This window comes from Camarhynchus parvulus, chromosome 1A (assembly GCF_901933205.1).
Source record: "Camarhynchus parvulus chromosome 1A, STF_HiC, whole genome shotgun sequence".
NCBI lineage: Eukaryota > Metazoa > Chordata > Aves > Passeriformes > Thraupidae > Camarhynchus > Camarhynchus parvulus.
The window spans coordinates 64,103,167-64,130,884 of NC_044586.1; the positions used below are offsets into that span (position 1 = coordinate 64,103,167).

Below are 27,718 nucleotides of genomic sequence, written 5' to 3' on the forward strand. Positions count from 1 at the left end.
GTATTATATAATACATATATATTATTATATATATATAATATATTAATATATAAAATACATATATATATATATATAAGCACCCTTCTACCCTTCTCTAAAAGCCCTTTCTGGTGTTTATTTTTTAGGGCAGTAAGTGTTCAAACATAGAACTGCTAACTAGTTATCTTACTTGTTATTGTAATGCATCCCGGGACATCCATCACTTTGAGTTTACTCCTTTGCATGTACAAAGAGAGAGATGGGGACAAGACACAAGTGTGACTTTCCTTCTGAGCTGGAGGGCACCCAGGCACACTGGGAATTCCCAAATCACCCAGCACACCTTTCCTCCACACAGGTCCAGTCACATTGCATATGGGATGCATGAGCAGAGATGCTGGAACCCCCTGTACCACGTGCTTTGGCACATTGCTCTCACATCCCCATATCTGCAATAACCACTTCCACCTCCTTGCAGCACAAAGAAATGAACATTAAAATTCAGGATACTGCTGTTCAACTTCTACCCAGCCTGGGTTTAAGCTGCTGCTTTATAGCTCTTCCTTACCAAGTTTTAACTGATGACTCTTTTTGTTTCCCTCCATTGATGGTATGATGCATTTGGCTGCCCCCACATCTATGCACAGTAGGTGAAATCCTGGCTTTATGTAAGTGGATTTTTAACTCTGGCTGTCATACATCTGCTGCTTGAGATTTCCACATACCTACATCACAAGGATAAATAAATCTGTGCAATGATGATGGCCATCACCAGTCATGCTGTCACACTGAGTCACCAGACAGCCTGGGCTCTGTTTGCTGGAGGTTTCTGCCCAGGCATGGATGGGATGGAGGGATAAAGCCACTACACAGCTACTGCAGAGTGTGGGATTAAGGCATGCCTGAATACGTTTTTCAAAACAGTCAACAGGTCCTGGCAAACAAGTCCATTGACTTTTGAGACATGGACCACAGTGCTCCTCAGTGAACAACACCAGAGGCCAGACTTCAGTACTCTTATTTCTTTTAACAACTTACTCCACAAAGAGCAGCACTAACTCAAGAGAAAAAACTCCAACAAACAAAAACCCAATTAATCTTACCCAGAATTAATTAGGAAGGTATTCTCTTCCTGCAAGCAGGGAAATTAAAAGACAAAGTGATCTGAGGCCACAATGTAAATCAATGACAGAGTAAGACAAGAACTCCAGATTTTCAGATCTGTGTGTTCTAACCACAAAAACATCTTCACAAGACTTCAAGAGCAGCAGCCACTGGTTCCTGTTACACATTGTTGGTAAACAGGCTAGAATATTTCTCCATAGATAAAAAGACCTGTGCTTTACCCACTCTGCTACATTTTTCAGCTTGGAGAAGAATATTAGAATTACTTTAGCAGGATAAACTCAGCCTTCCCAGAACATCAGAGACAGCCTAATGAGCACCTACCACTGAGATGCTGTGTCTGTTTCTCCTTTCTCTTCCATATGGTTCAACTTCTGCTTTTCCCTCCTCCTCTTCAGAGCCATGAGCTGCCTCCTCTGCCCTGGGCTTGCATTGGGAGCCCCGGTTCCAGGGCTGTGCCAGGAGCCACACAGCAGAATTTAGAGCCAAACAACCCTTCCTGATTCATTAAGGGCCCACTGGGGTTTGCAGTGGTCCTTCATGATGGCAGGGGCACACCTTTATGCCATTTGCCTTCCCAGAGGCTGGCACACACCAGGCAAAGGGACCAAGCAATAAAATATTATAATAAATACTATATTCAAGAAAGAGAAAGATAGAGACAGAAGGCTTAACAAGAATGATGATGAATCTTGTGACTTTCTCTCCAGAGTCTGACACAGCCTGACCCTGATTGCTCATTAAGTTAAAACAATTCACATGAAACCAATCAAACAACCATCTGTTGGATAAACAGTCTCCAAACCACATTCCAAAGCAGCAAAACACAGGAGAAGCAAATGAGATAATATTGTTTTCCTTTTTCTCTGATGCCTCTCAGCTTCCCAGGAGAAGAATCCTGGGCAAAGAGGATTTTTCAGAAAATATGCTGGTGACAAAGGGTGTATTTTTAAAGCCAGGTTGATTCATATAGATTAATGTGGCTCGGCTGGGTGTCAAGGCCTTCAACAGGAGAATGTAAGACCTAGAATAATAAAATATACCTGCCACCAGCACCAAGGGCTTGTGCAAACACACTGGCTTTAGGTGACTTAGAGAAGAAGATGAGACAAGTAACAAGAAAAGCTTCCAATGTCTCTGGCACACCACGCTGCTGCAGTTTTGGGGAGCAGTATGTCCACCAGTGTGACCAGGGACACCTGCAGTGAAACCCCTTATGCAGGAAGAACCCCTTGGATTAAGACACTTGCCAAATGGAGTGGGCTGGGAGCAGGCTTGTGCTCAGGAAAGCTCAGCCACAGGGGGACATCTATTGTATGACTATCACCTGGCCACATTTCACAGCATGTTGCAAGGAAATTCAGGCCAGGGAGAAGCTCTAGACCTTCAGCCAAGAACAGACAGCAGCTCATCGGTTATTTTGTTATTTTTCCTTTCCTTTCCTTTCCATTTTTTTAACCTGTGGCGGTGTGCAAACTGTTGCCTTTTTGCCCTAAACTTTCAAGCATACACAGCCATGAATGTAGCAGCACATTTCTTCAGTTAATTTAGCTCAGGTGGGACCAGGATTAAAGCAGAGACTGTTCAAAGGCATCTCTCTCCATCTTGGTGTGAATCACTTCCAGCAGCAGCCCTGCCTGTTGCTGTCTGCAGGCATGAGCAGTCCTGCACATGTCACAAGCACTCCTCACTTCCATTCCACTATAAAATAAATGCCCACATACATCAGAGGAATGCTCTTTCCCCAAAATGCTCCCACTTGCTGTTTCTAGGAGCTGCCATGGCTCTCCTGACAGTGGTTACATGTCAATAGAAAGGAGAGGGATTCCAGCTGCAACCACGTTAGACTGCAGAGGAAGAGAGTGCAAAATAAAATGCCTTTCTCGAGGAAATTTTCCTTTTAAAATACATTTTGTCTGGTGACACAATCATCAGTGACAGAGAGCTAACCTACATCTCCCTCACCACCCTTCAGACAAGGCAGGACAGCACCAATGGGAAGCAAAACCTCCCTACAGCAAATCCATCTTCAAAAGCATCTGAAAAGAGCAGATTTAAAAGTCTCTGGCATGGAGCTTCCAGCCCCAAGAAGCAAAATGTCAGAAGCACTTTCTGCCAGTGGTCCTGCCCCATGCTTACAGGAAAACAAGGCTTAATCAACAGAAAAGACCCTGGGCTGCAGTCAGATAAATATTCTTGCAGATAAGCCTGGTGAGCAATCAGAGCAAGGTGATTTCTCTCCTCTCTGCTCAGCATTGCTTAATTATGGTTACACCTTTCCTGTCCCATGGCACTGGGCGATGTTTTGCAGCAGGGTGACCATGCAGTTTAGAATTGAGTATTTCTGACATCACCATCACAACAAGGACCATCACAGCCCTGGCAGAAGGAATGCCTAGCTCTGTGCTCTCCTGAAGGAATATCCCCTTTTCTGTAGCTGCAAGAGACTCACAGCAGATTTTTCATGGCAAAAACCCTGCGACAGAGAGAAAAATAATTGCATGAATTTTAATTTTCTACCTGATCTTTCATATTACAGATGCCAAGCCCAGTTTTTAGCAATGCTGCCTCTGTTTATGCTAATGCAGGTCTTAAAATCTCAGCTCCCTTTCAGTGGATTTCAAACTGTGTTTCTGACTCTTTCTTCACAATGCATTTTGGAGAATTGTATCTTCTTTCCTCAGGGACATCTGGACATTTAAAGGCTCCACTAGGTCTCACTCAGGGATATCAGTGCTCCTTAGAGTATCATCAGTGAGGGATGAAGAAAATACAATTACAGAGTGGTTAAATGCTCCTTGCCAACAGAATAATTAGACAGAATAAACACCAAACTCCTCCAAACCATCTTCAGAACTAGCAGAGAAAGCCCTTTTCAGCTAAGCCAGGATCACACAGCCCCAAATGGGAATTTTGTCTTGGAGAAGGGAAAAGATGACATAAATATTTGGGTCTCTGAACACGATTTTCCTCCAATTTAAGAGAAAAAAATGGCCTTTACAGGCTAAGATATAACCATGTGGCATGAATCAGAATGAAATGAGCACATGTTCTATAAATGCATCAAAGAAAGGTTTCACCAGCAACAGGATTTTCTTTTTCTATAAAATGCTTAAAAAAGTAAAAGTTTGGCTAGAGCAGACCTAACCAGTGTTTCAGGGAAAAAAAAAAAAAAGAAAACCACAAAATCCTCCACATTCATTTTCCACTGAATAATTTTCCAGGGACAATGTTTAAAGCAGAAACCTATGGCAAGTATTTCTGCAGACCTACGAAAATAGTTTCTGTAAGAGCAGGTAACCACAGTACTGTAAAAAGAAGTCAAAACAGGGTTTCAAACAACAACCTGTATTTTCACAAAAAATTCTAGATTTTACATTCTCCTGTTGAAGGCCTTGATACCCAGCCCAGCCACATTAATCTATATGAATCAACGTGGCTTTAAAAATACACCCTTTGTCACCAGCATATTTTCTGAAAAATCCTCTTTGCTTAGGATTCTACTCCTGGGAAGCTGAGAGGCATCAGAGAAAAAGGAAAACAATATTATCTCATTTGCTTCTCCTGTGTTTTGCTGCTTTGGAATGTGGTTTGGAGAATGTTTATCCAACAGGTGGTTGTTTGATTGGTTTCATGTGAATTGTTTAAACTTAATGAGCAATCAGGGTCAGGCTGTGTCAGACTCTGGAGAGAGAGTCACAAGATTCATCATCATTCTTGTTAAGCCTTCTGTCTGTATCCTTCTCTTTCTTGAATACAGTTTTAGTATAGTATTCTAGAATAGAATAGAATAGAATAGAATAGAATAGAATAGAATAGAATAGAATAGAATAGAATAGAATAGAATAATAAATCAGCCTTCTGAGAACTTGGAGTCAGATTCTCATCTCTCACCTTGTTCTGGGGACCTCACAAACACCACACACCCTTATGTAGAGATTTTGGGGCAATGCAAATAAAATGTGTAGTGAGAGATCTTTTCTTTCAGTGTGAATATGAATGGGATGATAATGCTCCTCATCACCTGCTGTAATACAATGCAAGTGTAGGTGCAAATTAGGCCAGCACTGACTCTGGAGCCACCTGCAGACTCCTGACCAGAATCACCTGTCTGACTGCACAGACTGGAACAGAGGCTGGAGCTGGGACATGAGCATGCCTGGGAAATTGAGCCTCTTTTTCTGCCACAAAACCATGGAATGTCTTCTGGAACACACTGTCACGTAGCACTCACCAGCCTCCTCACCACAGCCTGTAGAACCTTCCTCCAGAAGAAAACTTTTAATAATTTTTTCCATGTAAAAGAATGGACTTGGGAACGCCCACGTTCATTTTGCATCTTGATTCAGCGCCGTGTTATTTCACTTCAAAGCTTTGCAGGTTGTTATGAAAAGCCTTTTCTGTTTAAATAAGTGTAACCATTTAATCAGAATGACTCCACTTCATGCCTGAGAGAGATCCCACTGTATCATAATGAATTCTCACACTGTGGCATATATGGATTTAACATTTATTATATGCCTTGCTGCAAAGCCCCTTCCACCTGAATTAAACACCAGCTATTTAATTGACTTTGGTGCACCACAGTGTAAATTACCAAGAGCTGAGAGAAGCAGAACTAAATCTAAAAGACTCATTCAGTGACTACGTGAACACCAAGTAACCAGCAGTGAAACTTCTGGGCAAAGCATGAAAGGCAGGAGATGCTTATCCAAAGCCAACAAAATGGAAAGAAAATTGCTAGGGCTCTAAATAGCCACCTTCCTGCTGTTTGGAGAGAAAAGCCTCACTCCTGCTCTCAGGGAAGCAGTGATATTATACAGGATTACTGGCAGATCTGTGTTCCTGCCCCTTCAATTGCCTGTTCCAGACCAAGCCATACAGCACAGGCAGGTACACCCCCATGCCCAAGAGAGCCCTAAATGGGGATTTAGTGAGGCAGCTGCTGCAGGGCTAAAGGAAAGAACTCACATTGATGCAGCCAAAACCTACTGCTATTAAAAAAAACCAATCAAGGCACATACTGCCACCCTAAGGATTTGGTACCAGCCCTTGCTGGGGAGTGGGCATTACAAGAAATAACTCTCTGTTTGTTGTAATCACCAACACAGGGAAACAAACAAATTCATGGGACCTTCAAATATTTTTGTAACTTTAAAGATTAATGTATTAGAATAAGTTTTATTTTGAATTTTGGCCAAACCCTTTGTTTTCTCTATTGACAACAGCAGCTTTGCAACAATAGATATCTTAAAAGAAAAAAAATCCACTTTCATCTGAACTGTTCACATTTCTTTGAAAGCAGTGTTATAATGCTGTCTATTCAATGAAAATGAGATTTTTTTTTCTCCATTACTTCTTTATTCTCAAGGCTACAGGAAAAAAAGATAACCACTCCATCACGAGTAGCATGTCACTTCAATTGAAAAAAATAACCCCAAACCATAGTGCTGCCTTGCTAATGAGTCCTTACTGGGATGTTTTGACTAAGGCAACAATAACAAGTGCAAGCTTTGGAACAAGGATGTTGGCAATTGTCTACAACTCTTGAAGGTGACAGAATCTTCTAAGTGGTTTTGGAAGGCATAATGAGAAAGGTTTTTGTAGTCTCCAAGGTGAAGAAGACTCTCACCATTCCCCTGTTGCTGTAGGAAGGCTGGGCTGCTGCCCAGGGACTCTAAAATGCCTGGTCCTAGCCACAGCTGAAGCACAAGGAAGCAACAGGACTGCTGCTCAGGAGAAGGTGCTGGGTTTGGAGAAGACATGGGGACCAGGAGTTACCAAAAGTTCTGCCACAGTCAGAAAGAACAATGAAGAAAATGAACAATGAAGAAAAATGAAAAGTGCTGAGGGCAGCTAGGACTAGCCAATGAGCACAATCACAGTGTCAGGATCACACAGAATCCACACAATTACAGGTGTCTAAAAGCCATTCTGGTGGTCAATCTGGGGTCTATTAATGTATTACCAATAAATTTGCCCATGCCCTGATCTCTACCCCAGACATTTTCTAGTCTGCTTATAACCTCTCTACCACTGGAAAAGGGGAGATCCTCCTTTGCATTTAGCACTGACCAGTGCAACCCAACTGATGGAATAATCTTTTTTTCCACAAAGGAAAAGATGTCAAATTGATACTGGATTAGTAACTGCTACCTTTCTGCTCCTGAAGAGCCCAGTATGCTTTTATTATCCATTGGTAAGGCCCTGGAACAGACTGACCAGAGAAACTGTGGATGTCTCATCCCTGGAAGTGTTTAAGGCCAGGCTGGATGGGGCTTTGAGCAACGTGCCCTAGTGTAAGGTGTCCCTGCCCAGGGCACAGGGTTGGAACTGGATTATCTTAGAAGTCCCTTCCAACTCAAATCATTCTTTGGTTCTATGGTATAAATTCCATTGTGAATGCAGAGAGATTTCCTTCTGTTCCTTCTTTTGCATAAAGCTTACACAAAACCCCCCCAAGCAGGGGAACAAGCCTCACCTAAGGAATGTGGCATGGCAGATCTGTGTTTTGCTTTAATTAGCATCCTGATGTGATACTGGCTTGGCATGCAGATCTGTGTTTTGTAACACACCGAGCCCTCGCTAGACTCCGTGAGGAACCTGGCAAACACAACACTTCCTTCCATTGTCTGTTGTTTTTCTTGGAGGCTGAATATTTTCATTGAAATGTCACTTACATGCACAGCTCATGCTCGGCTGCTCTCAGAGTGCACTCAGGCATTGGGCTTTCAAAAAACAAAGTGAATTCAGCACTTAATCACAGAGTAGCACTCTGCTTACTTATTAGCAAAACAGTCAAAAGGCAAAAGTGGTTCCAGTAATAACAAGAACTTGTGCAGATTTTACCACTGGTGAGTACCTGCCTGTTTGAGCTGCTTCCCAAGGCATTGCAGGGTTTTGAGGTGCTTGTGTCTGGCAGGGTAGAGCTGATAAACAGCAGGAATGGGACACTGGGATTCTGAGCCTGCAAACTTGTGGGCAGAGCTTTCCTCAGTGCGTGACTTGCACCCGGCAGGAAGGAGCCTCCGTCATCCCAGCTTTTCTGTGACAGGAATCATCTGAATAATTCATCAGAGTTCAGAGACCAAGCTGGGAAAACTTCAGGGTTGGGGGTTTTGGCTCAGCCTGGGCTGGGTTTTTTTGCAAAGGTAAGGAGAAGTACTTCAGGGTTGGGTGAAAGGATGTTCACCCTAAAAACTTGTTCTCAGCAGAGACGCCAAAGCCTCAAAAGACATCACACAGGAAAATACTTTGGTTTCTTTGGAGAACCAGAAACAGCAGCTGACAGGATCTAGGTAAAGCAGTCCCGCCAAGGGGATCAGATCACAGGTGCTCCAAAGAGGTGGAACATTATACCAGACAGGCATTAAGGTTTTCACTTTCTTTAACTAGATCCTAGTAAGGATAGGAATTCCTCTGGATTTGTCAATATTCTTGACTCTGCAAAAAGTTGCAATGAAACTCAGAGGTGAATCTTCAGCTTTGACCATTACTTACCTAGCTGCACACTACCCTGGGCTGCTCCATATATTTTGGAGGTGCCTTTTAGACCCATTTTTAGCCTGTTTTCCAAAGGCAGTGAGGCAGTGACTCTCCATCCCAACTTGCCAGCCCTTTAGAAATTTCTGACCCATTGGGTGAACTTCAACCAAGTTTGACAGAAGAATAGAGGTAGCAAAAATATTAAGTTCCTACCTTTTTAAAACAAATATGGATGAATAAAAGAGAAAAAGGAAATTACTGTCTTAATAGATTTTTAACATGGTCCCATATTCTGCTGGAGAAGCAACAGCCTCAAATCCTATGGTTTTGACTAGCACAGGTTACACAAAAATCTCAGGGAAACCAAACTCTGCTGCTTCACACTTCAGTGCAGGTGAACAATAGAGATGAAATCAGTCAAGCCTTGGAAATCTGCTCTGATCTACGCAGGCAGCACAGTCAGAAACAGCATTTGCAAATGGACCCATAAAACTCAGCTGGAAAAGACATTTAGATTGGATTATTAGGAAAAATTTCTTCATTGAAAGGATTGTCAAGCACAGGAACAGGCTGCACAGGGAAGTGGTGGAGTCACCACCTCTGGAGGTACTTAGAAGATGTGTGGATGTGGCACCTGGGGACATGGTGGGATTGGCAGTGACAAGTTAATGGTTGGACTCAATGATCTTTGAGGCCTTTTCCAGCCTAAATGACTCTAAGATTCCATGTGTTTATGTAAATCCATTTTTATGCATGATTTTCCAGCATGCAGAAAATGAATCATCAATACCCACAGAGGCTGATTATGCTAATGAAACATTAGTATCTGACATCACCAACCACAACAGATTATCAAGATCTTTCCCTATACTGACAAGTATAATAAGGCAGATCACTTGTAAGATACAGTCAGGTAATTCTTACCAAATGGTACCAACAGCAACCAAAAATCCTATAACTTCTCATTAACAGAGCTTACTATTACACCAAAATTGTTTAATAAAGCTATTTCTGAATGCAATTTATTTCCCCCTGTCTTCTACAATATCCTCTGGGGAAATCTCAAGCAGCATCCAGAAGGAATGAAACTTTCAGAGTTTCATTTTAGTTTTTGTCTTTGTTGCCTGTGTAGGTCTTAAAAGTTACTATAGGAAATCCAAGCTTGGGAAGGAGCAGATTTTTTCCTGGTTGGAAAGCACACCATCCTCATGGAAATAGGACAGATGTTCTACAGTATTTTTCTATAATGCCTGCAAAAGTTTGGCAGAGTCATCACAGGAGAGGCAAAGATTATCTACATTTGTATTTGGCTTTGCAGCTGCACCAGTGATCACCTCACACCAAAGCTGAGCTACACTGCTGAGAGTCAAAGACAGCAAGGAGTCATCCACAACCTTGCCAAACTTAGAAAAACTGGGTTGGAACATCTTGAATTTTGGGAAAACAAATAAAGAAAAAATAGCCCAGCCCTTTATAAGGAACAGCACAAGCCCTGGAAACAGCACTTGAAATTCTGAGTTGTCAAATCCAGCAATCTCCAACCTGGACTTCTGGTCTACCTTGCACTAAGAGGATTGTGTAGTTTGAACAGTTCTGTCATGGCTTGTACACAATATGCGTGAAAACAAGGTGGTGAAACCAAAGCCAGAGATCTTATTTCCCCATGGACATACTGTGAAACACTCAGGGCAGATTCACCAACAGCTACACAACCCTGGGAAGTGCTCCCAGAGGGACTGGCAGGAACAAATTAAGTGTCAAGTAGACATGGACAGCTGCCTCTTAACCTCCCTTCTTTCCAATCCAGCACAGACACTGAGACCTTTACTTGCCCATATCTTTGACAGAATAAATGAGGTGTGATATTTATCCTTCAAGCTGGCCTGCTAACAAGCACGGCTTTCATGTAAAAGGAGATGCACTCAAGGGCAAACAAACAGGGAGGCTTGGTCTGCCTTCAAAAACCTTCTCCCACAGAGGTGCTGCAAGATGCTCAGGGGCTGTAATGTGAATTTTCCACAACATAGCAAGGAGTGCTTTAAAGATTGGTAATGAAAATGCTGTCCACACCACAAAATAATCCTTGGGAAGTATTAGCTAGAGTCCACTTTGCAGGCAATGACCCAGGGAAAAGGACAAATGGATTTGAGATTTGTTGTGCTCATGACACTGATCTCTGAGTGGCCCTGATTATACCCTTCTTTTTTTTGCAGTCTAAATGTGGCTTTCTCAAAGCTGCTTGATCAGAACCCCTTCTGCTTCACAGAACCCAAGTTTTAAAGGAAGGCAAAATTAGGAGAAATTGTTTAGGAGAAATACACAAAAATGAGAAGCTGAAAAACCCACAGGGAATCTAATAATAATCAGGGCAGAAATATAAACAAAAAGATAAGATACTTCATGCTGTGCAATGGTTCACAGCCATTGTATCAACAAGTTGGTGTTACCTTGGAAACAAGAGATCATCCATACATGCCTTCTCCCAAACAGAATCCATGAAATGAAGCAAGCAAAATGGATTTTGAGCTTCCTGGACTTTGCAGTGTTGCCACTCAACTCTTGATACCAATTGATCCCAAGCCTAACTATTGATGAACACTCAGAGGCAGTGCAGAGGTTGTACCATCCTTCATGTGACATCCAAAGAGATGAGGGTGAGTACCTGGCTTGGAGTACCCTGAGTAACCTGGAGGGTTCTTGTCCTCTCCACCTTGAGAAAACACAGCACTTTCCCAAAAAAGTGCAGCAAGATCATTCCCTCCATTCAGTTTAGTGCTCTTGGTCTGTCTTGTAACACAAGGCACAGCTCTTTGTTGGGGCTGGGGACTGCCTGGAGCTGCCACCCCAAACGCTGCTGATGGGCTCTGGCTGCTGCCTTCAGCTGGGCATCTCACCCCACTGGACCTGTGTCCCCCTGGAGCAGCTAAATGCTTGGCCTCTGGAAAATTAACTGGCTGGGTTTACATGTACAGCTATAACAGAAATGATAATTCCCTAGGAAGTGTTGAATGGTGAGGAAGTAAAAATTTATACCAAGATACAATCAGTGTCACCTCTCATTACAGAACTCCATTTCAGATAACCCAAATATCTGGATGCAAGGATTTTACAAAAGTGATAGTTACACTATATTAAACAAGCTAATAATAAGTAGGAATAATATCTATTTATTTTTTTGAAGATATTAAACAAAACTAAGGATTTATGAATCAACTTATCACAAAATTGGTACTTCCCACCATCCAGCTGGCTTGTTGGAATTTGTACAACACTGATGTTCCTGTGCAAGTCCTTTTGCAGCACTCTGAACTGAGATGCAGAGCTACAAAAGCACACAAAGAATTTACAGGATGCTATTCTCCCCACAATGCCAGCACAACTTCTGAGGACATCACCATGCCTGCACCTTACCAACAGACAAGGGACAAGCGTTTTCCCCAAGGGCTTCCCCTGAGGGATTTAACCCAGAGCTGCCTCTGTCAGATGCTCCAGGCTTCCCTATGGCACATCTGGCTCTTCTCAGCTGTAATTCACTCCCCTGCCCTGTCTGTTCTGCTCTTGTTCTGATGCAATCTCACAAAACCACTCTGGTTTGATTTGGATGAGACTACTCACAAAACAATTTAATTCCCAATTTTACAACAACACAGCACATCACAACTAGAGGTCTGGTTTTGACCACCCTCCAGGGATTTTGCAGTCTGTAGCACACAAGACAAATACCTCTTATATATCCCATCTTTTGGGTTAAAGAACAAAACCAGAGCAAGAAGAGTTGGCAATTTTGATATAAACACTTCATTAGGTTCAGTACTTACAACTGCATGACCAAATATAAATGGTTTGGACTCTCATAGATGTCTTCCAAAGCAACTATATTTTCATGCTTGATCCTGAAAAAATACAAGATAAGATAGGATGAAATAGTGATTTTCAATTTTTTTTCACATGACTGCAAAACACAGTATTTTTAGTTACACAATACTTGTCAGTGTTTTATTCAACATCACAAACTTTTTGCAAGGATGTGTAGTGATAGAACAAGGGACAATGGTTTTTAACTGAAAGAGGACAGATTTGGATTAGATACTAGGAAAAAAAATCTTTACTGTGAGGGTGGTGAGGCAGTGGCACAAGTTGCCTAGGGAAGCTGCAGATGCCTCATCCCTGGAAGTGCTCAAAGCCAGGCTGGACAGGGCTTTGAGCAACCTGGTCTAGTGGAAGGTGTCCCTGCCCAAGGCAGGGGGATAGAAACCAGATGATCCTTGTAGTTTTAGGGCCCTTTTGACAAAACTAAACAGTCCAAAGTGCTTCACAGCCCAGAATACAGTTGTTATTCAGAAAAATTTCTTTCAATCATCTCTAAAGCCAAAATATGCAACAGTTAAGTACCTGAGGCTGAATCTGAGTTAAGTACTAGAGGTATTCAGTTCCTGTGTCAGATGAATGAAGATGGTTGGTGGGAGGCTGAATTCTCAGGACAGCTTTGCTGCAGGGTGCAAGGGAGTGACAGAGGCAGGGTGCAGGCTGGCAGGGAGAAAGCAGGGATCTGACCCCCTGAAGAAGCTGGCACAGGGAAACAGCAGCCATGTGACAGCCCCACACTCCTTCCCACCAAATTCCTGCTGCTCTGATGTTAAGCCTGGTCTTGATGCCTGAATTTCCCTGCAGCATCATTAAGCATTTTGTGCACCAGCTCCAAGAGTCTTCATGGCTTTTTTACATCCTCACCATTCCCACCAAGCCTCTTGCCAAAACACTAGCTCTAAAGAGAAAAATCATCTCTACAAGCACACAACTAATTAGCTACTTCAGCAATGCCTCTGTGGGTTTGTTCCTTAAATGTTGACAAATAATTTGCAAAGGATATATTTAGCTTGTGCAGATCCTGAAGAGAGTACCCCAGTGCAAGCCCAGGGCAGAACATTAATTACACCAATTCCAAACAATATTTTAAGAGCAAGAGAAAGATGGAAAATTCTAAGAAGAGGCCATTCATTAAGCAACAGATGGGTATGTTCAGAAGGAAAGCAAACATGCATTGTCAGCAAATGCAAAACTCTCTACATGTTTCTAGGTTCAAGTAGCTTAATTAAGATGTTTAATCATGTGTCAGGACCTTATCCTCTATGGTCACAAGTGTCCTAACACCTGTGTGATGATGTGGAGAGCAGAAGGTCCATTGTGCCCAGCAGGGTCTTTCCCACAAGCATACAGACTAATTCAATTTCCTCTGAATTCACTGGAAATATGATGACTGACCCCAATTTATGCCCATAATCAGTCATCAAAAGCTGTGTTCATGCAAGGACCTTCACACACAGGAAATTTAATGTCAACAATAAGCAAACTCAAATGTAATACACTGCAGGATGTTAGAGCAACAAACACATGACTTGGCTCTTCATTCTACATAAATGGCTGGAAAATCCCATGGTACTTTAGCAAAATTTCCAGGTAGATTGCATCACAAATTAAATTCCTAATATTTGCAACAGGAAAGTAATACACCACCCACTTGGCTTTACACAACAAATGTTTGGAAGCATTTATTTTGTTGTGCAGGTCTAGTGCCTGGTCCCTTCAAAGGTTAGTTAGGACAAGGACAGGTTTGCCTTGTTTAGTTGAGTTGAAGATGTGTTAGAAATGACATTTCAAGCAAATAGTGATTTTTAATGAAAATTGTTATATTTATTTATCCATTTTCCTTTATGCACCACACACATTGACCCGATCCTTTGTGCTCCTCCTGCCATCACAATGGTGGCAGTTTAGCACAATCAATCTGCCATAACGTTTAAAGCCTTCAGTTTAGTCTGTGGTGTGGTTTTGTGAAAAACACCAATCACTTGTTTTTAAAATTTTAAAAAGTTTAATGATAATAAAATGGCTATAAAAACAGCAATATAATTAGAGTAGTAATAATTCGGACAATTTGGATTAGGACAATGAGACAACAGAAAAAAAGAGTTACAGACAGTCCGGGTACCTCTTTCTGGACAAAATAAGCCTGAAAAAGGACACACATTAACAGAGGATTAACCCTTAAAAGCAATAGTCCATTGAATATTCATACATCTCATCCATGATGCATAAATTCCATACAAACACAGGATTCTGTCTGGTCTGTGTCAACTTCTTCCTCTTAATCCTAACGGCGTCTTCATGGCTGAGCGAGGCAAGAACAAGTTCGTTTCTTCTGATAATGGAGCAATAAATTCTCTTTCTCTGAAAGATTGAGGTGTCTGGTGGCTGCTATCTGGTAAGAGTACCTCATTCCTTTCTTTAAAAAATATCCCACATACATAGTCCCTATTTTGACTACAAAACTTACCTTTCAACTACAAAACTACATTTACCATACGATTAAAATGTTCATACAGCACTACTAATTAATACAACATAATACATACAGTAAATATCTGCACTGAGCCATATAATATGAACTTTTCACCGTTTTCACCATGCATTCACTACTGCTTTGCTTCTCTAATTTTGGGAAACCTCAGAGGCTTCCCAAAGCAGCCTCACCATCACACACAGGGTCACCCACAGCCAGGGAGGCAGAGGCCATGGAAGAGCTGATCAGAGATGCAGCGTTGAGCACGGGGCTGCCACAGATCCTCTCCCCTCCCTGATGTGCAAACCAAACGGGCACTGTGCCCCATGCTCTGGAGGGAGGGCAGACAAACTGCTCAGTGCTACAGAGAAGGGCGAGAAAAGGCTTAGTCCCACCCCTGCAGGGTCCTCTGCATTGAGCCCATCTGTCCCCCCCTGCAATCAGAGGCAGGACGTGAGCATGTGGGAAGACAGCAAATGCGAAGTGTAATCTGGGAGAAGACAGCTGAAGAAGCTGAATCACCCCCCAAAGGACACAAGGAGCATCCCTCAAAGGGGTGATGGCATTTGGAGCACGATGTGCCTTTGGGAGGTGGTGTCTGTACATACCAGCCACCCCAACTGCTGGTGGTGCTGTGTTCAGGAAGATGAAACAGGAAAGCCTTATAAATATGATTGTCTGGCAAAAGATTTTGAGAATATGGAAATTACAAGCGAGATTGAAATGAAAGCAAGCTTTGAGATACCTTAGTAACTGAACAACTGGAAAACAATGGTGTGGCCAGCTGAAGGTAATCCCCTTTTGATGAAACAATACCCTCTGCTTGCAGACAGGTCCAAGGGTCAGAGCAGACCCTACTAGCTTAGCAGAAGGGGCCCAAAGAGTAGTTTTTAGGGTTTAAAATGTAACACAGTATGGTAATGTAGTGATTCTTATAGGCTGTATGGAAACGCTATAGGATTTGTATATTGTAGTAGATTGGTTAGTGAGAATTAGAATATTCAATACAGAAGAAGATTTATTGTACTGTAACAGGAACTTCTCTCTCATTTACTCTTTTGTCCTCTCTCTTTACTCTTTTGCTCTCATCTTCTTTACCATGCTCTTGCCTTCTCTCTATCTCTCTCTCCCTCTCTTGGTCCTGCTCTGAGCTGTGGCTGGCAGCTCCCAGCAGGGCCCTGCATCCAGGGCCCTTTGCAATAAACCACAAGTTCCACAACTGTCAGAACCCAGGAAATTCCTCTGGCTGCCCTGGAGGGCTCGAGCCCCTGCCTGGGGGGCTCAGAGACCTTGGCACAGAGCCCAAGACCCCCGTGCCTTTGATTTAGCCCTTGGAAAAAACAATTACCAACCTTTATATGAAGAATTACAAGTCAAGACAGTTTAAGTAGAATAACAGTTAGTTTGTCAAAGGGTGAAAAATAGATTTTTGGAGTTTTTTAGAATGGGGGTTCAGGGGCAAGATGGAGGGATCTGGGTGTGTCCAGCCATTCTCCTTCTTCTTCTTGGCCTCCATTTTCTGGGTGATGTTGGCACTTTTAGATTGGCTTAGAGTAGAAGCTCACTGTCCAACATAGGTGACAGGTGTTGGGAAGTTATGGTAAATAATGTATCTGTAGTTTTTAGTATAAAAAGATAACACCACCTCTGAGGTGGGCAGTGTGCCTCAACCTGACCTGCCAGACAGACCTCGGTGGGTCAGAGAAAGAATGTTATAGATAAGGAATAATAAACAACCTTGAGAACAAAAACTGAAAAATCCTGACTTCTTCTTCAACTGCCGGGCTGTGAAAAGAAGCTTGTAGGTATCTCAGAGTCACTGTGACCAGTAGAGATTCTGAGACACGACCTGGCATCAGAGATCTCTTGTCTGTCTGTCCCGACCGTCCTACCACCCATCACTCCTACAGTGCTGCACTCCAGGGGCATGATGAGAGGGGAGGAGGCATCTTTCCCCCTCTGTCTCAGCCTCCCCAAGACCAGCAAGGCCTCAGCAGTGGTGTCATGCAGTGTTTAATAACCCTGGTCAAGTGCACATCATACACCTGCAAATGAAGCAGCTTGTCCTGCACAGCCTTCCTCTACTCAGAGGAACTCTCAAATGACAAGCTACTAAAAGGAAAATGGAATTCAAAGTTTAAAAATCAACAGCATGGAGATTACTTGGGGTGAAGTCCACAAATTTAGACAAATTTGGGGGTTGTGTTGCTGGAGCTGGACAGAGCAGCTGTGGGGTTCCCAGCAGAGATCACTGCTCCTCTGCCACTCACTCCAGAAATTCACACAGAAATCCATGTGCTCCTTTCTTCCCTTTAAAGCACGAGCATGCAATCACTTACAGCCCTGATACACAATAATTAATCCTTCAAGGATGAACAATATTCATTTCAATAACACCCTGGGGTTTGGGCAAGCAGGTGTGGCATCATCACAATGTTTTGTTGGTGTCACAAAGTCCAATGGGGATGGAGCAAATTTGTCCCACTCCTCTGCAAGCAGATGAGCAGTGCCAGATGTGAGTAACAGGCAGACACTCCCTCTGGCTTGCAGGGATGCTTGGGTACATCAAGAGCCAAGGAAAGCACTGTGAAGTGGCAGCTACTTGCTGGTCATGGATCAGGAGGGATTTGGGGATGGGTTAATTAACTCCACTTTTATCCCCTTCTAGGAGAACCAAGCAAGTCTCAAAGGTTCAGAGGATTCATTCTGCTAAGCCTCCAAATGCCTGCACACAGCCCTGCAGAAATACTCACTGGACTGCCTGATCTACTCAAGACCTGACAGGATTTATTATTTTAAAAGGTGCTGCTCTCGCTTTACAGAAGGGGAAGCACTGTGCAGAAAAACTACAAGTTTTTCTGTAATCATCAGTGAGAATGGAGCAGAAAGGGCCAAGATTCCTCAATCCCAGAGTAATTCCTTAATCAATGGACCATATCATTTCAATTCCTTCTCCTTCCTACCTCAGTGAGAGAATCTTAACCCCACTTCTCTGCAGACCTTTCCTTCCTTCTGTCCTCCCTCTCCAGACTCCTCCCTTCCCAACATGTGGCTCCCACCCTGCAATAGATAAATCTGCCTGATTTGCACAAAGCAGCTCACTGATGCTTTTAGGGTACTTGATAGTGCAATACTGGGGCTGTAGCAGAGGGGACATGGACATGGGATGGGGTGACAGCAGTTCCCATAACTTGTTTCCAAAGAAAAAAAGCCCTGAAAGTGAACATCAAAACATGGACTTGCTTAAAGCAAATTAGATCCCATTATGCAAATTGATATGAAATAAGGACAATTGCCTTTGCCACCTTTTCAACCTCCCTTTCAACACCATTTGCTATTTTTCCTAATGCTCCTCCTCCATCCTGGCAAACCCCATGTGCTGCTTGCATCTCCCACATCCTGATGTGTGCCCAGAATTCCTCCATGTGTGGCACAAAGGGCAGGTGCCACCTCCAGCCACCACTGCTTTGTTCAATATCAGGAATACTCTGAGGCCATTATACGGAAAGAAGTTGTCTAGAATTAAAAATACAAATAAAGAGTGGCTAATTCTTTTTTAGATTCAGGACTTTTCACCCTACAATTCTCATGTGATGCTGCAATCCATGGGAAAAAGAAGAGGAAGATAAATCTAGGAGTGAAAATCAAGGGACTTTAAACATAAAAAAATAAAAACAAAACAACAAAAAACCCCAACCAACCAAACAAAAAAACCATAAAGAGGGATTAAACCTGGTAAGAAACTATGAAACTATGAAAAGAAAGGATGGATTCCCCCTGTTCAGAGCAGCTCTGGGTTGGATGCTGGGCCTCAGGCAGACACAAACCTTGGGGCTCAATACAACCATGCCAAATTATCAAGCTTCCCCTCCAGACTTTCAGTCTATGATTCTGCCATGTGCTCTTACAAAGGGGTCAATGATACAAATGAATGAAGGCAATGTTGTGCTCAAGCAATATTTTAACACACAGCCAGCCAAGATTTAAAGGAGCAAACTGAACTGGGCAACCAAGGACTTCAAGTGAGTTTTCTGGGCATGGCAGCTGTGCAAACAAGGGCTGACAAAAGAGTGCTTGATCTGCAGCAGAGCCCAAGCACAGACTGGCCCTCTTTGCTTCCTGTGGAGACATTGCATGAGAGCAATGATAGGGGAATTGTCATTTTTCTCCAACTGCTACTGCTAAAACACAGAAACTTCCACCTCTAAAGGGGTTGAAACACACCCCCAAAACAAAACCTGACATGACCAGGGGTGACATTTGGCTCTGCTCACCAGTTTCCATCACGCCAAATGGGCTGTGCTGCAGCACTGAAGTGGTGATGAGTACATGGCATGGCACCCCAGTGATGCTAAAATCCTCCCTTGCTGGCACAGAGACACCATGTCCTACTCACTTCCACCAGAAGTGCACAAGCCCCCATAGGTCCAGATCTAGCTCTAATGGACAGTATTCACTTCAATGCTTGCCAAAAAAGTATCTAAAAATCAATATATTCCATGGGCTTTGGCAGGAGATTGCTTTTAAGAAGCAAGGGATTAAAATTTGGAAGTTGTGAGATGTACAATAAGGGAAACCAAATCCTTTAATGCCTGAGCTTTCTGTACATCTCTGCTGGCTCCTGACCATCCCAGAGGCCAAAGAGCTGGCATTAAACCTGCTGTGTGCTGCCATGGATCATTAATTAGAAGGGCTGCCCTCTGCACAGATAAAAGCAGAGAACCCAGATTTTGCTGTTGCTTTGGCTGCTGATCTGCCAGGAGAGCACGCGAAACAGCCCAGCTACAAACCACGATAGAATCACTTACATTAACATCTATCATACTCAACACCAAAAACCAGGATCAGTTAGAAGAATACCATACAAAAACCTTGGGCAAACACAAGAGCTGTTTAAGTAGGGCAGGTCCCCCCCACAACAACTCTTTCCAAGCCAGTGCTGCATTTGCAAGACGTGACATTTAATGCTGCACCTCCGCGAGCAGCACGTGTCACGGGTAAAATGCCACAAGAAAGCAGGAATCGTTTTGCAAAAGCCAGAACCAACAAAGCGTGAGGCTGTGAGGATTCGTGGCTTTGAGTAACCAAATGTCTTTGAGAATCAATGTTTCATTATTCCCACATGGACCCTGGAGAGAGTTTGGCCAGCAGCATCAGGGTTGATGAGTTCACCAGTTGGCCAAGGGAAATGTTTAAATCAGTTTCTGCTGTGGAGGGCACTGCAAACTTTACCTCTGCTCAGCTGTCTCATTTGTTTGAAATGAGTCAAGAATTTCAACAGATAGGATTGTGATGGTGTTCACAGGGGTCTCAGGTTGAGGGAAGAGACGAGGATCTGACTCTATGTTTCAGAAGGTTTGATTTATTATTTTATTATATATATTGCATTAAAACTATACTAAAAGAACAGAAGAAAGGATTTCATCAGAAGGCTAGCTAAGAATACAATAGGATGGAATGATAACAAAGGCTCTGTCTCGGACTCTCTGTCTGAGCCAGCTGGGCTGTGATTTGCCATTAATTAGATACAGCCCACATGGACCAATCAAAGATCTACCTGCTGCATTCCACAGCAGCAGATAATCATTGTTTACATTTTGTTCCTGAGGCCTCTCAGCTTCTCAGGAGGAAAAATCCTAAGGAAAGGATTTTTCATAAAACATGTCTGCGACATAGGGTAGAGTCTCATGTCTCCACATTTCCCTTCACAGAGAAAAGCAAGGCACAATTCTTCCCAAGAATATTTCTGGGTTTCACATTCTCTGAACCTCAGAGAAAGAAAACACAATTCTTATCTCATTTGCTGTGCCTGTGTTGGGCCAAAGTAGAATGCAATATGGAGATTGTTTACCCAGAATGATGGTGTTTTGTTTCCTTGGCCTGTCAGGGCCAAGTGTGTATGTGTGTGTGTGTTGGGACTGTCAAGGGACAATCATGAGATTTTGTGCAGTTGAGTGCTTGGCAGATTCAGTTTGGATGTAATGTAATATAGTGTAATATAGTATAGAATAATATAGTATAACAAAGTAATTAATTAGCCTTCTGATAAGATGGAGTCAGATGCATGATTCTCTCCCCATTGGGGGCAAAAATATCCACCATAGTCTCACACATGTTCACAGGGAGTGATCAGATCAGACTGCTTTCCACTTGAAAGAAAACGACCCAAAAAGTCTTCATGATGGCTCAGAGGATGTGAGGATGCATGGGAACAAGCCAGCCTGAGCTCAAGGTGAAACTGGCAATTCTGCCAAGAGGGAACGGGGCAGAGTGAGATGGCAGGGGTTGGTATGGGGAAGGATACTGGTGGCTGTCCTGGAAATGGCTGCCTGGCTGCAGCAGAGCTCTGCCCACCATTCCTGCTCCCAAAAACCATTCCAGTGCTGATGCTGTGCGTGGGACTTGCACGGCCTTACCTCAGTGCCATTGCTGTATGCGGGCCCCAAAGCTGACACCAGGATTGGAGGTGCAGCCTCACCAGGGCAGAGCACAGAGGGACAGCCCTGTTCCTGCTGGCCACACTAGTGCTGATGTTTGGGGTGTGTAAGGGAGGGAGGGGAGTGTGGTGCCTCACATCATACGTGTCCCATTGATTTCCAAGGGTCCACATTGTGAGAGGCTACAAGACTGATGTCACCAAGTCAACCACCTTCCCTGAAATGGGCATCCCTGGAGACAGCTTTAGAATAAAGGCGGAAGGTTTAATGACCCTGACAGTAAATTCTACTACTTCATATCCCCACAATGTCCTCCCACCACAGCCAACAAGAACGTGGTGACAGCTTCTGAGGCTTTGGTCCTCACCATCTCAGGGCAGCAGTGTCCCCCTCTCTCACCCACAAACACACATGCAAATAATGCAAAACTCAGAGAAGCCTCAGCTCACACATGGAGCAGAGATGTGAACAAAACCAGGCAGATGTCAGCAAAGGTGGCTCTACAGAGTCTGCAAATCCAAAACATCTGGTTTTTCTCTCCTACTGCACTTACATTGCTGGTGTTTTTTGAAGTTATATCCCTAATTTGCCTATTGGAAAGAGCTGGAGGAGGGTTACTGGATTCAGTACTGAATATTCCCTTGCCTTAAAAATAAAACAGAGCTCAATTTTATGAGCTATAACTTAGAAATGGTGCTACATCCCCATGCCAGACGGTGTTTTTTGACCTCCTCTGATCTCCTACCACTGTGATACCTTTTGTTCCCACCCACATTACACATCTTGCCTTGCTTGATCTAACAACTGGGCAAGGGACAGCTAATTCCAGCTCAAAGCCAGATGGTTCAGTGTCCATATGCTGGCTGCCTGGCCAAATTAGTTAAATCTCTGTGGCTGGAAGGACAAGGAGTTGAACTTTGGGGTCACATGGGGGCTTCAAAACACAGACTGCTGACAGCACAGGAAGGAAATTAGTGTCTTCATTAATATTTTTAAGATCTCTATGCTTCTGTCAGGTTAATCTGGTCTGCTTTGGGAAACCAGATAGAAGAGAAAGACCCTGGATGCCCTAGAAGATGGTACCCAAAGGTAAATATGGAGGGATGAGTCACTTCATAACCTTCCCTCAGCTGTGGCTGAAGAGGAGACTGTGACTCCAGTGTTGGTAGCAAGCAGCAAGTGGCTCAGAGCAGGTGTCTGAAGGAAGTAGGAACAGTCAAAATTTAGAAGAGAGATGCCCACTGAAAGACCTGCTTCTATTAGCCTTACTTCTATTAGAAGATAGTGATGACTTGAAAATTAACATGGTTTCCAGTTTAGTTTTTTCACACTTTAACACTTCAATTAGGCATGTAATATTCTGTGTACAAAGCAATGGCCCAGGACGGGATTGTCCTGGTCCAGTGCCCTAGCAGGATGCTGAGTGATTGGAAGAAAAAGGACAGGGAGGTATCAGGACACCTTGTCTCATGATTATACAACTTGACCTCTCTCCATTTCGTTTTCCAGATCCTGCCCATCACCTCTATAACCTCCTGTTACTCAGGAGTGATGACCCAGAAATATTTCCATCCATTTCCATGATCTTTCTTCCCTAGCACTGCATGATTTCTATAGCAAATCCCAGCCTTATGTACCACGTGCATAAAATGTTCTCATGAGATTTTGCAGTGATAAAGTCAAGCTGGACACATTCCACGTGTGGAAACCTGAGCTGTGGAGTTAACCAGCTGTAGCACTAACTGGCTGTGACAAAAACTACCCAGATATACCTTGAAATTTCTGATCCCTGCCCTATCTCATGTTATACTTCCTAGTGAGGTCACAACAGAGCTCAGACAAAAGCTGAACATTTTCAGCACAGGTTTTCACCAGACACAAATTAATTTAGGTAGTTTGAGGATAACCATGAGTGATTCCTGGATCACACACCTGGAGGTAGGTTCTGACCTTGTGCTCACTTGTCTCAAGAATTGTCAGGTGCATGCTGCTCAGCAGCGACTCAAGGGGAAGAAATTCAAGCTCTGGGTCTTCTACTACTAAAACTTGCAACTCTAGTGTGAAGACAAGGTCCAAAAAACCTGGAATGCTTGTATTCCTGCAGATCTGGCAGCCCACTCAAGGCAACAGGAATATCCCCATGTCAATGCCATTTCAGGAATATCCCTGACTTCCACCAGAAGCAGACCAAACCATGGGAATGGTGGTTTCCAATTGGTGGATCCCAACTGGCAGCAATCAAAAAGCTTGCAAAGCTTGAGCAGAAGCCTCCAGGCTGTTTAATGTGAAACACATCAAAACAAATATTAATGATTAATTAATCATTAAAGGTGAAAAAGATAAAAGCAGTGTCTGCAAGGATTTATCTCAGCCAAAAACAGTGTACCATGCTTTAGTTCTTGGCAGCAGCCCTGTTTTTGCAGTGTGGAGGACTGTGGATTTACATGTGCAGCCAGTAATTAGGGATGATTCCCACTGCCTTGCCTGGGAGACCGAGCAGCCACGTGCAGTTCCAGGTGGTGAACACTCCTGGGCTGAGGTGGGTCTGACAGTGTTCACAGGGGTCCCAGGATGAGGGAAGAGATGAGGATCTGACTCCTTGTTTCAGAAGGCTTGATTTATTATTTTATGATATATATTATATTAAAACTATACTAAAAGAACAGAAGAAAGGATTTCATCAGAAGGCTAGCTAAGAGTACAAAAAGAAAGAACGATAACAAAGGCTTGTGTCTCGGACAGAGTCCGAGCCAGCTGACTGTGACTGGCCATTAATTAGAAACAACCAACATGGGCCAATCACAGATGCACCTGTTGCATTCCACAGCAGCAGATAATCATTGTTTACATTTTGTTCCTGAGGCCTCTCAGCTTCTCAGGAGGAAAAATCTTAAAGAAAAGATTTTTCATAAAAGATGTGTGTGACAGGTGGGCTGCTCTGGAGGTGTTTAATGAACATAAAAGCAGGCTCTGCTTGCAAAACCCCTGAAAAACAGGAGGACTGACACTCTTGGAAGGGTGATCTGGCAGCAGTCAGAGCAGCTATCCCTGTACACTGCCTCACCAAATGAGAAGATCTTATTAGTCTGCAGTGAATGAGGAGCTGAATAACTGGTGTAACACTGCGTGGCCTCCTGGCTCTCAGGTGAGTGTGGTGTGTACACATCCATCAGCTCTATCTGAAACCTGGCAGCAGACACTGCACCTCTGAAAAGAAAGCCCTGCCATCCGTGAAATACCCATTTGACACAGACACAGGGGTGGTGTTGTCTCCTGTTATCTCCTTCCCTGGTTTGAATACATACCAATGAAGGGTGAATGCTCTGACACCCACTCACCTGCACAGGTAAGCATGGAAAAATGCCTATTCAGACAAGCACAGAGCTGAAAGATTTAACAAAGCCAGGTATTTTATACCACCACATGGGGGACAAATAGAGCTGTCACCCAGATGTGACAGAGCTGGGACTCCCAGCTGTGACTTTTACAGCATTTTTATCTATTGGGTTACCCCAGAAGCTAATGCATGTGGGTGAGCTGGAGCTGAACTGCTGATCATAACGACAAGCAACAGCACAAAGGCAGAGATGGTTTATGTACTCAGAAAACACTGATGTAACCAAAAAGACACTTTGTCTCACAGCAGGAAGCAGGGCTATGCTTTACAGTCACATCCAAAGAGGTTTATGCCTCAAAACCACATTTTCTCCACAAGAGAAGCAGAAAAGAAAATGGGCAACCCAGCACAAATGACACGCTGAACGCAAATTTCTTGTCCCCCAACGAAGCTGAGTCGTCCTCTGCATGCTCATCTCTGCTGATTGCTGCTGGGCAGCCTGGAAAATCACCAGCTTTGATTGAGTCTCATCAGGCTGGGTGTGCATGTGACAATTAAAGCAGATTACAGTCCCTCAGTGCCGTGCCAGCGGCCAGCAGTGTCACACTTGCCCAGCTGCAGGTGTCTCCTGCAGTGAGGAGCAGCAAATGCCCTCCAGAATGGCTCAGAGCCCCTGTGTGCGCAGGGGGTACAGGAATAACCACCTCTAGCAGGTGTGGGTTTGGGTTTGGATCAGGTCACAAAGTGTTTGTGTCACTGGGGCCCCTGTGCACCAGCAGTGCTTGCCTGCCCACCTGGCTGGCCCAGGGCCACCTGCCCAGGGAGCAGGGAAGCCTGGCAGAGTGGGATGTTGGAGCACAGCTCTCCTGGGCAATCCTGGCAAGCTGGCACCCAGGCAGTGGCTCTGACTCAAGTGCTCAGTCTGCCTGGACAAAGCCACATGACAAACTCAGCAGCAGCAACCTGTGAGAAAACCCCCTCCTTCCCACCAGGCTACTGGGGAGCCAATTTATTTTATTTATTGAGACAGAAGGATAAGTAAGAGGCTAGGCAGGTTTCCACATTTCATCATTTCACATTTCAGTGTATTAGGACACTCCTACACAGAAGGCTGCTCCCCCAGCTGCCTGTGGGAAGTGCCAATAGCCCTGGGGTGAATCACAGACACCCTGCACCATCCAAGAGTGAGGGGGGGAGCTCTGCACAGGGGGGATTGAGCTCAGAGGACAGACCTTGACACTCCATGCTCATGATGAGTTACTGTCCTCAATCACAGAGCCTGGAAAACCAAACTGAAAGGCAGTCCAATTCTCCTGACACTTGTGTGACTCCTGGAAGCCCCAGCCCTGCTCCTCTGTGTTGCAGACAACTTTTATGAAAAATCCTTTCCTTAGGATTTTTCCTCCTGAGAAGCTGAGAGGCCTCAGGAACAAAATGTAAACAATGGTTATCTGCTGCTGTGGAATGCAACAGGTGGATCTGTGATTGGTCTCATAGAGTTGTTTCCAATTAATGGCCAGTCACAGTCAGCTGGCTCAGACTGTCTGTCCGAGACACAAGCCTTTGTTATCATTCTTTGCTATTCTATTCTTAGCTGGCCTTCTGATGAAATCCTTTCTTCTATTCTTTTAGTATAGTTTTAATGTAATATATATCATAAAATAATAAATCAAGCCTTCTGAAACATGGAGTCAGATCCTCATCTCTTCCCTCATCCAAGAACCCCTGTGAACACGGTCACACCTCTGCACAGCTGGTAAATGACATTGGGAACACAGCTCCAGCCCTCCAAATCTGAACTGCCATTTCCAAGCTGGACTGAAGGCTACTGATCCTCAAGCCTGGTTTATTTCCAACCTTCCCAGATGCTAGGGACCAAAAAAAAAAGTCTTCTACTTCCACTGCCATTGGGTTTGCTTTGCATGTGGTCTTCAGGAAAGAAGCAGTGGGAGAGAATAGGAAAAAAAAAACCCTTCCAGCAATGGCCAGAATTAATAACAGAACAATTAACTGGGCCAAATCCTGGAATCATTAATCAGGCAAGACTGCTGCGGGTCTCACTTGGCTAGATTCATGTCTTGGCAGCATCACTACAGAGTCCAAAGTCGGCTTGAACTCAATACATCAAGTGGCAGAAAAGTCATTTAACCAGAACATTATAATTAGCAGAAATCCATGTTAATAAGGATGCATTTTGCTTGTGTATAACAGCTAATTGGTTCTTAACCAGGTGAGAATAAGTTTGAGAAGCTTAATCTCCCCAGTTTTATAAAGAATATCATAAAGGGGGTCTAATTAAAAATTAAATAGTGAATTTCATTTATTCCTGTTGCCAGTGTGGAGCATAGGGACCCTATGTATAGATTTCTATTTTTAGGAGAGAGAAACCTGGATTCACAAATGTTCCCAGGGTGCCTTTGGAGAGGTAACAGGAGTTTAAACCAGAAGCTAGCTCTATACTCGCAGCCATGTGCCCAGAAAAGAGGACTGTAAGCTGCAGTTCCCTCTTTTCTTATGGCATGGAACTATAATTTTTAAAAACATTCACTCAGGAGCCAAGGACCAGACTTCTAAAGATTATTAGGTACCATATGATGCAAGTAACTTCCTACAGTAACTAACCATCAAAGTGCTTTCAAACTTCCTCCTGGGTATCTTCAGACAGCTAATATATTGAAAATATATATCTAAAAGATTTTTAAGGGTGATATAGGCACTGAAGGGCTGGAAGACTGGAATCTTTCCAGAGTTTTGAATCCCTAATAACCACTGCAGAAAGAATTTATGTTTTTAAAATATGTCACTGTGGCACTGTCCTGCAACAGAGCTTGGAGGTTAACAACACCAATATTTCAGACAGCAACAAGCACAATATTAATGTCATATCAGCAATTAGTGTTAAAAGACAGCAAATCCTTCATGTAAAATAAATGCATGTCTAGCTGTGGGAACAGTAGGGCTAAAGAGCATTATTGCAATGACATGTGGTTATTTGTCCATTATTCTAGCTACGTT

At 43.5% G+C, this 27,718-nt stretch overlaps 1 protein-coding gene across 3 annotated transcripts in view; it reads right to left on the minus strand.

Annotated features, from left to right (window-relative positions):
* CAMK1D (calcium/calmodulin dependent protein kinase ID) overlaps positions 1-27,718 on the minus strand; it is a 221,187-nt gene that overhangs the window by 75,513 nt on the left and 117,956 nt on the right. For all 3 annotated transcript variants that reach the window (XM_030959829.1, XM_030959827.1, XM_030959828.1), the window contains exon 3: positions 12,408-12,482. In XM_030959829.1, the coding sequence (XP_030815689.1) occupies positions 12,408-12,482 (75 nt within the window). The remainder of the gene's footprint in view (positions 1-12,407; positions 12,483-27,718) is intronic.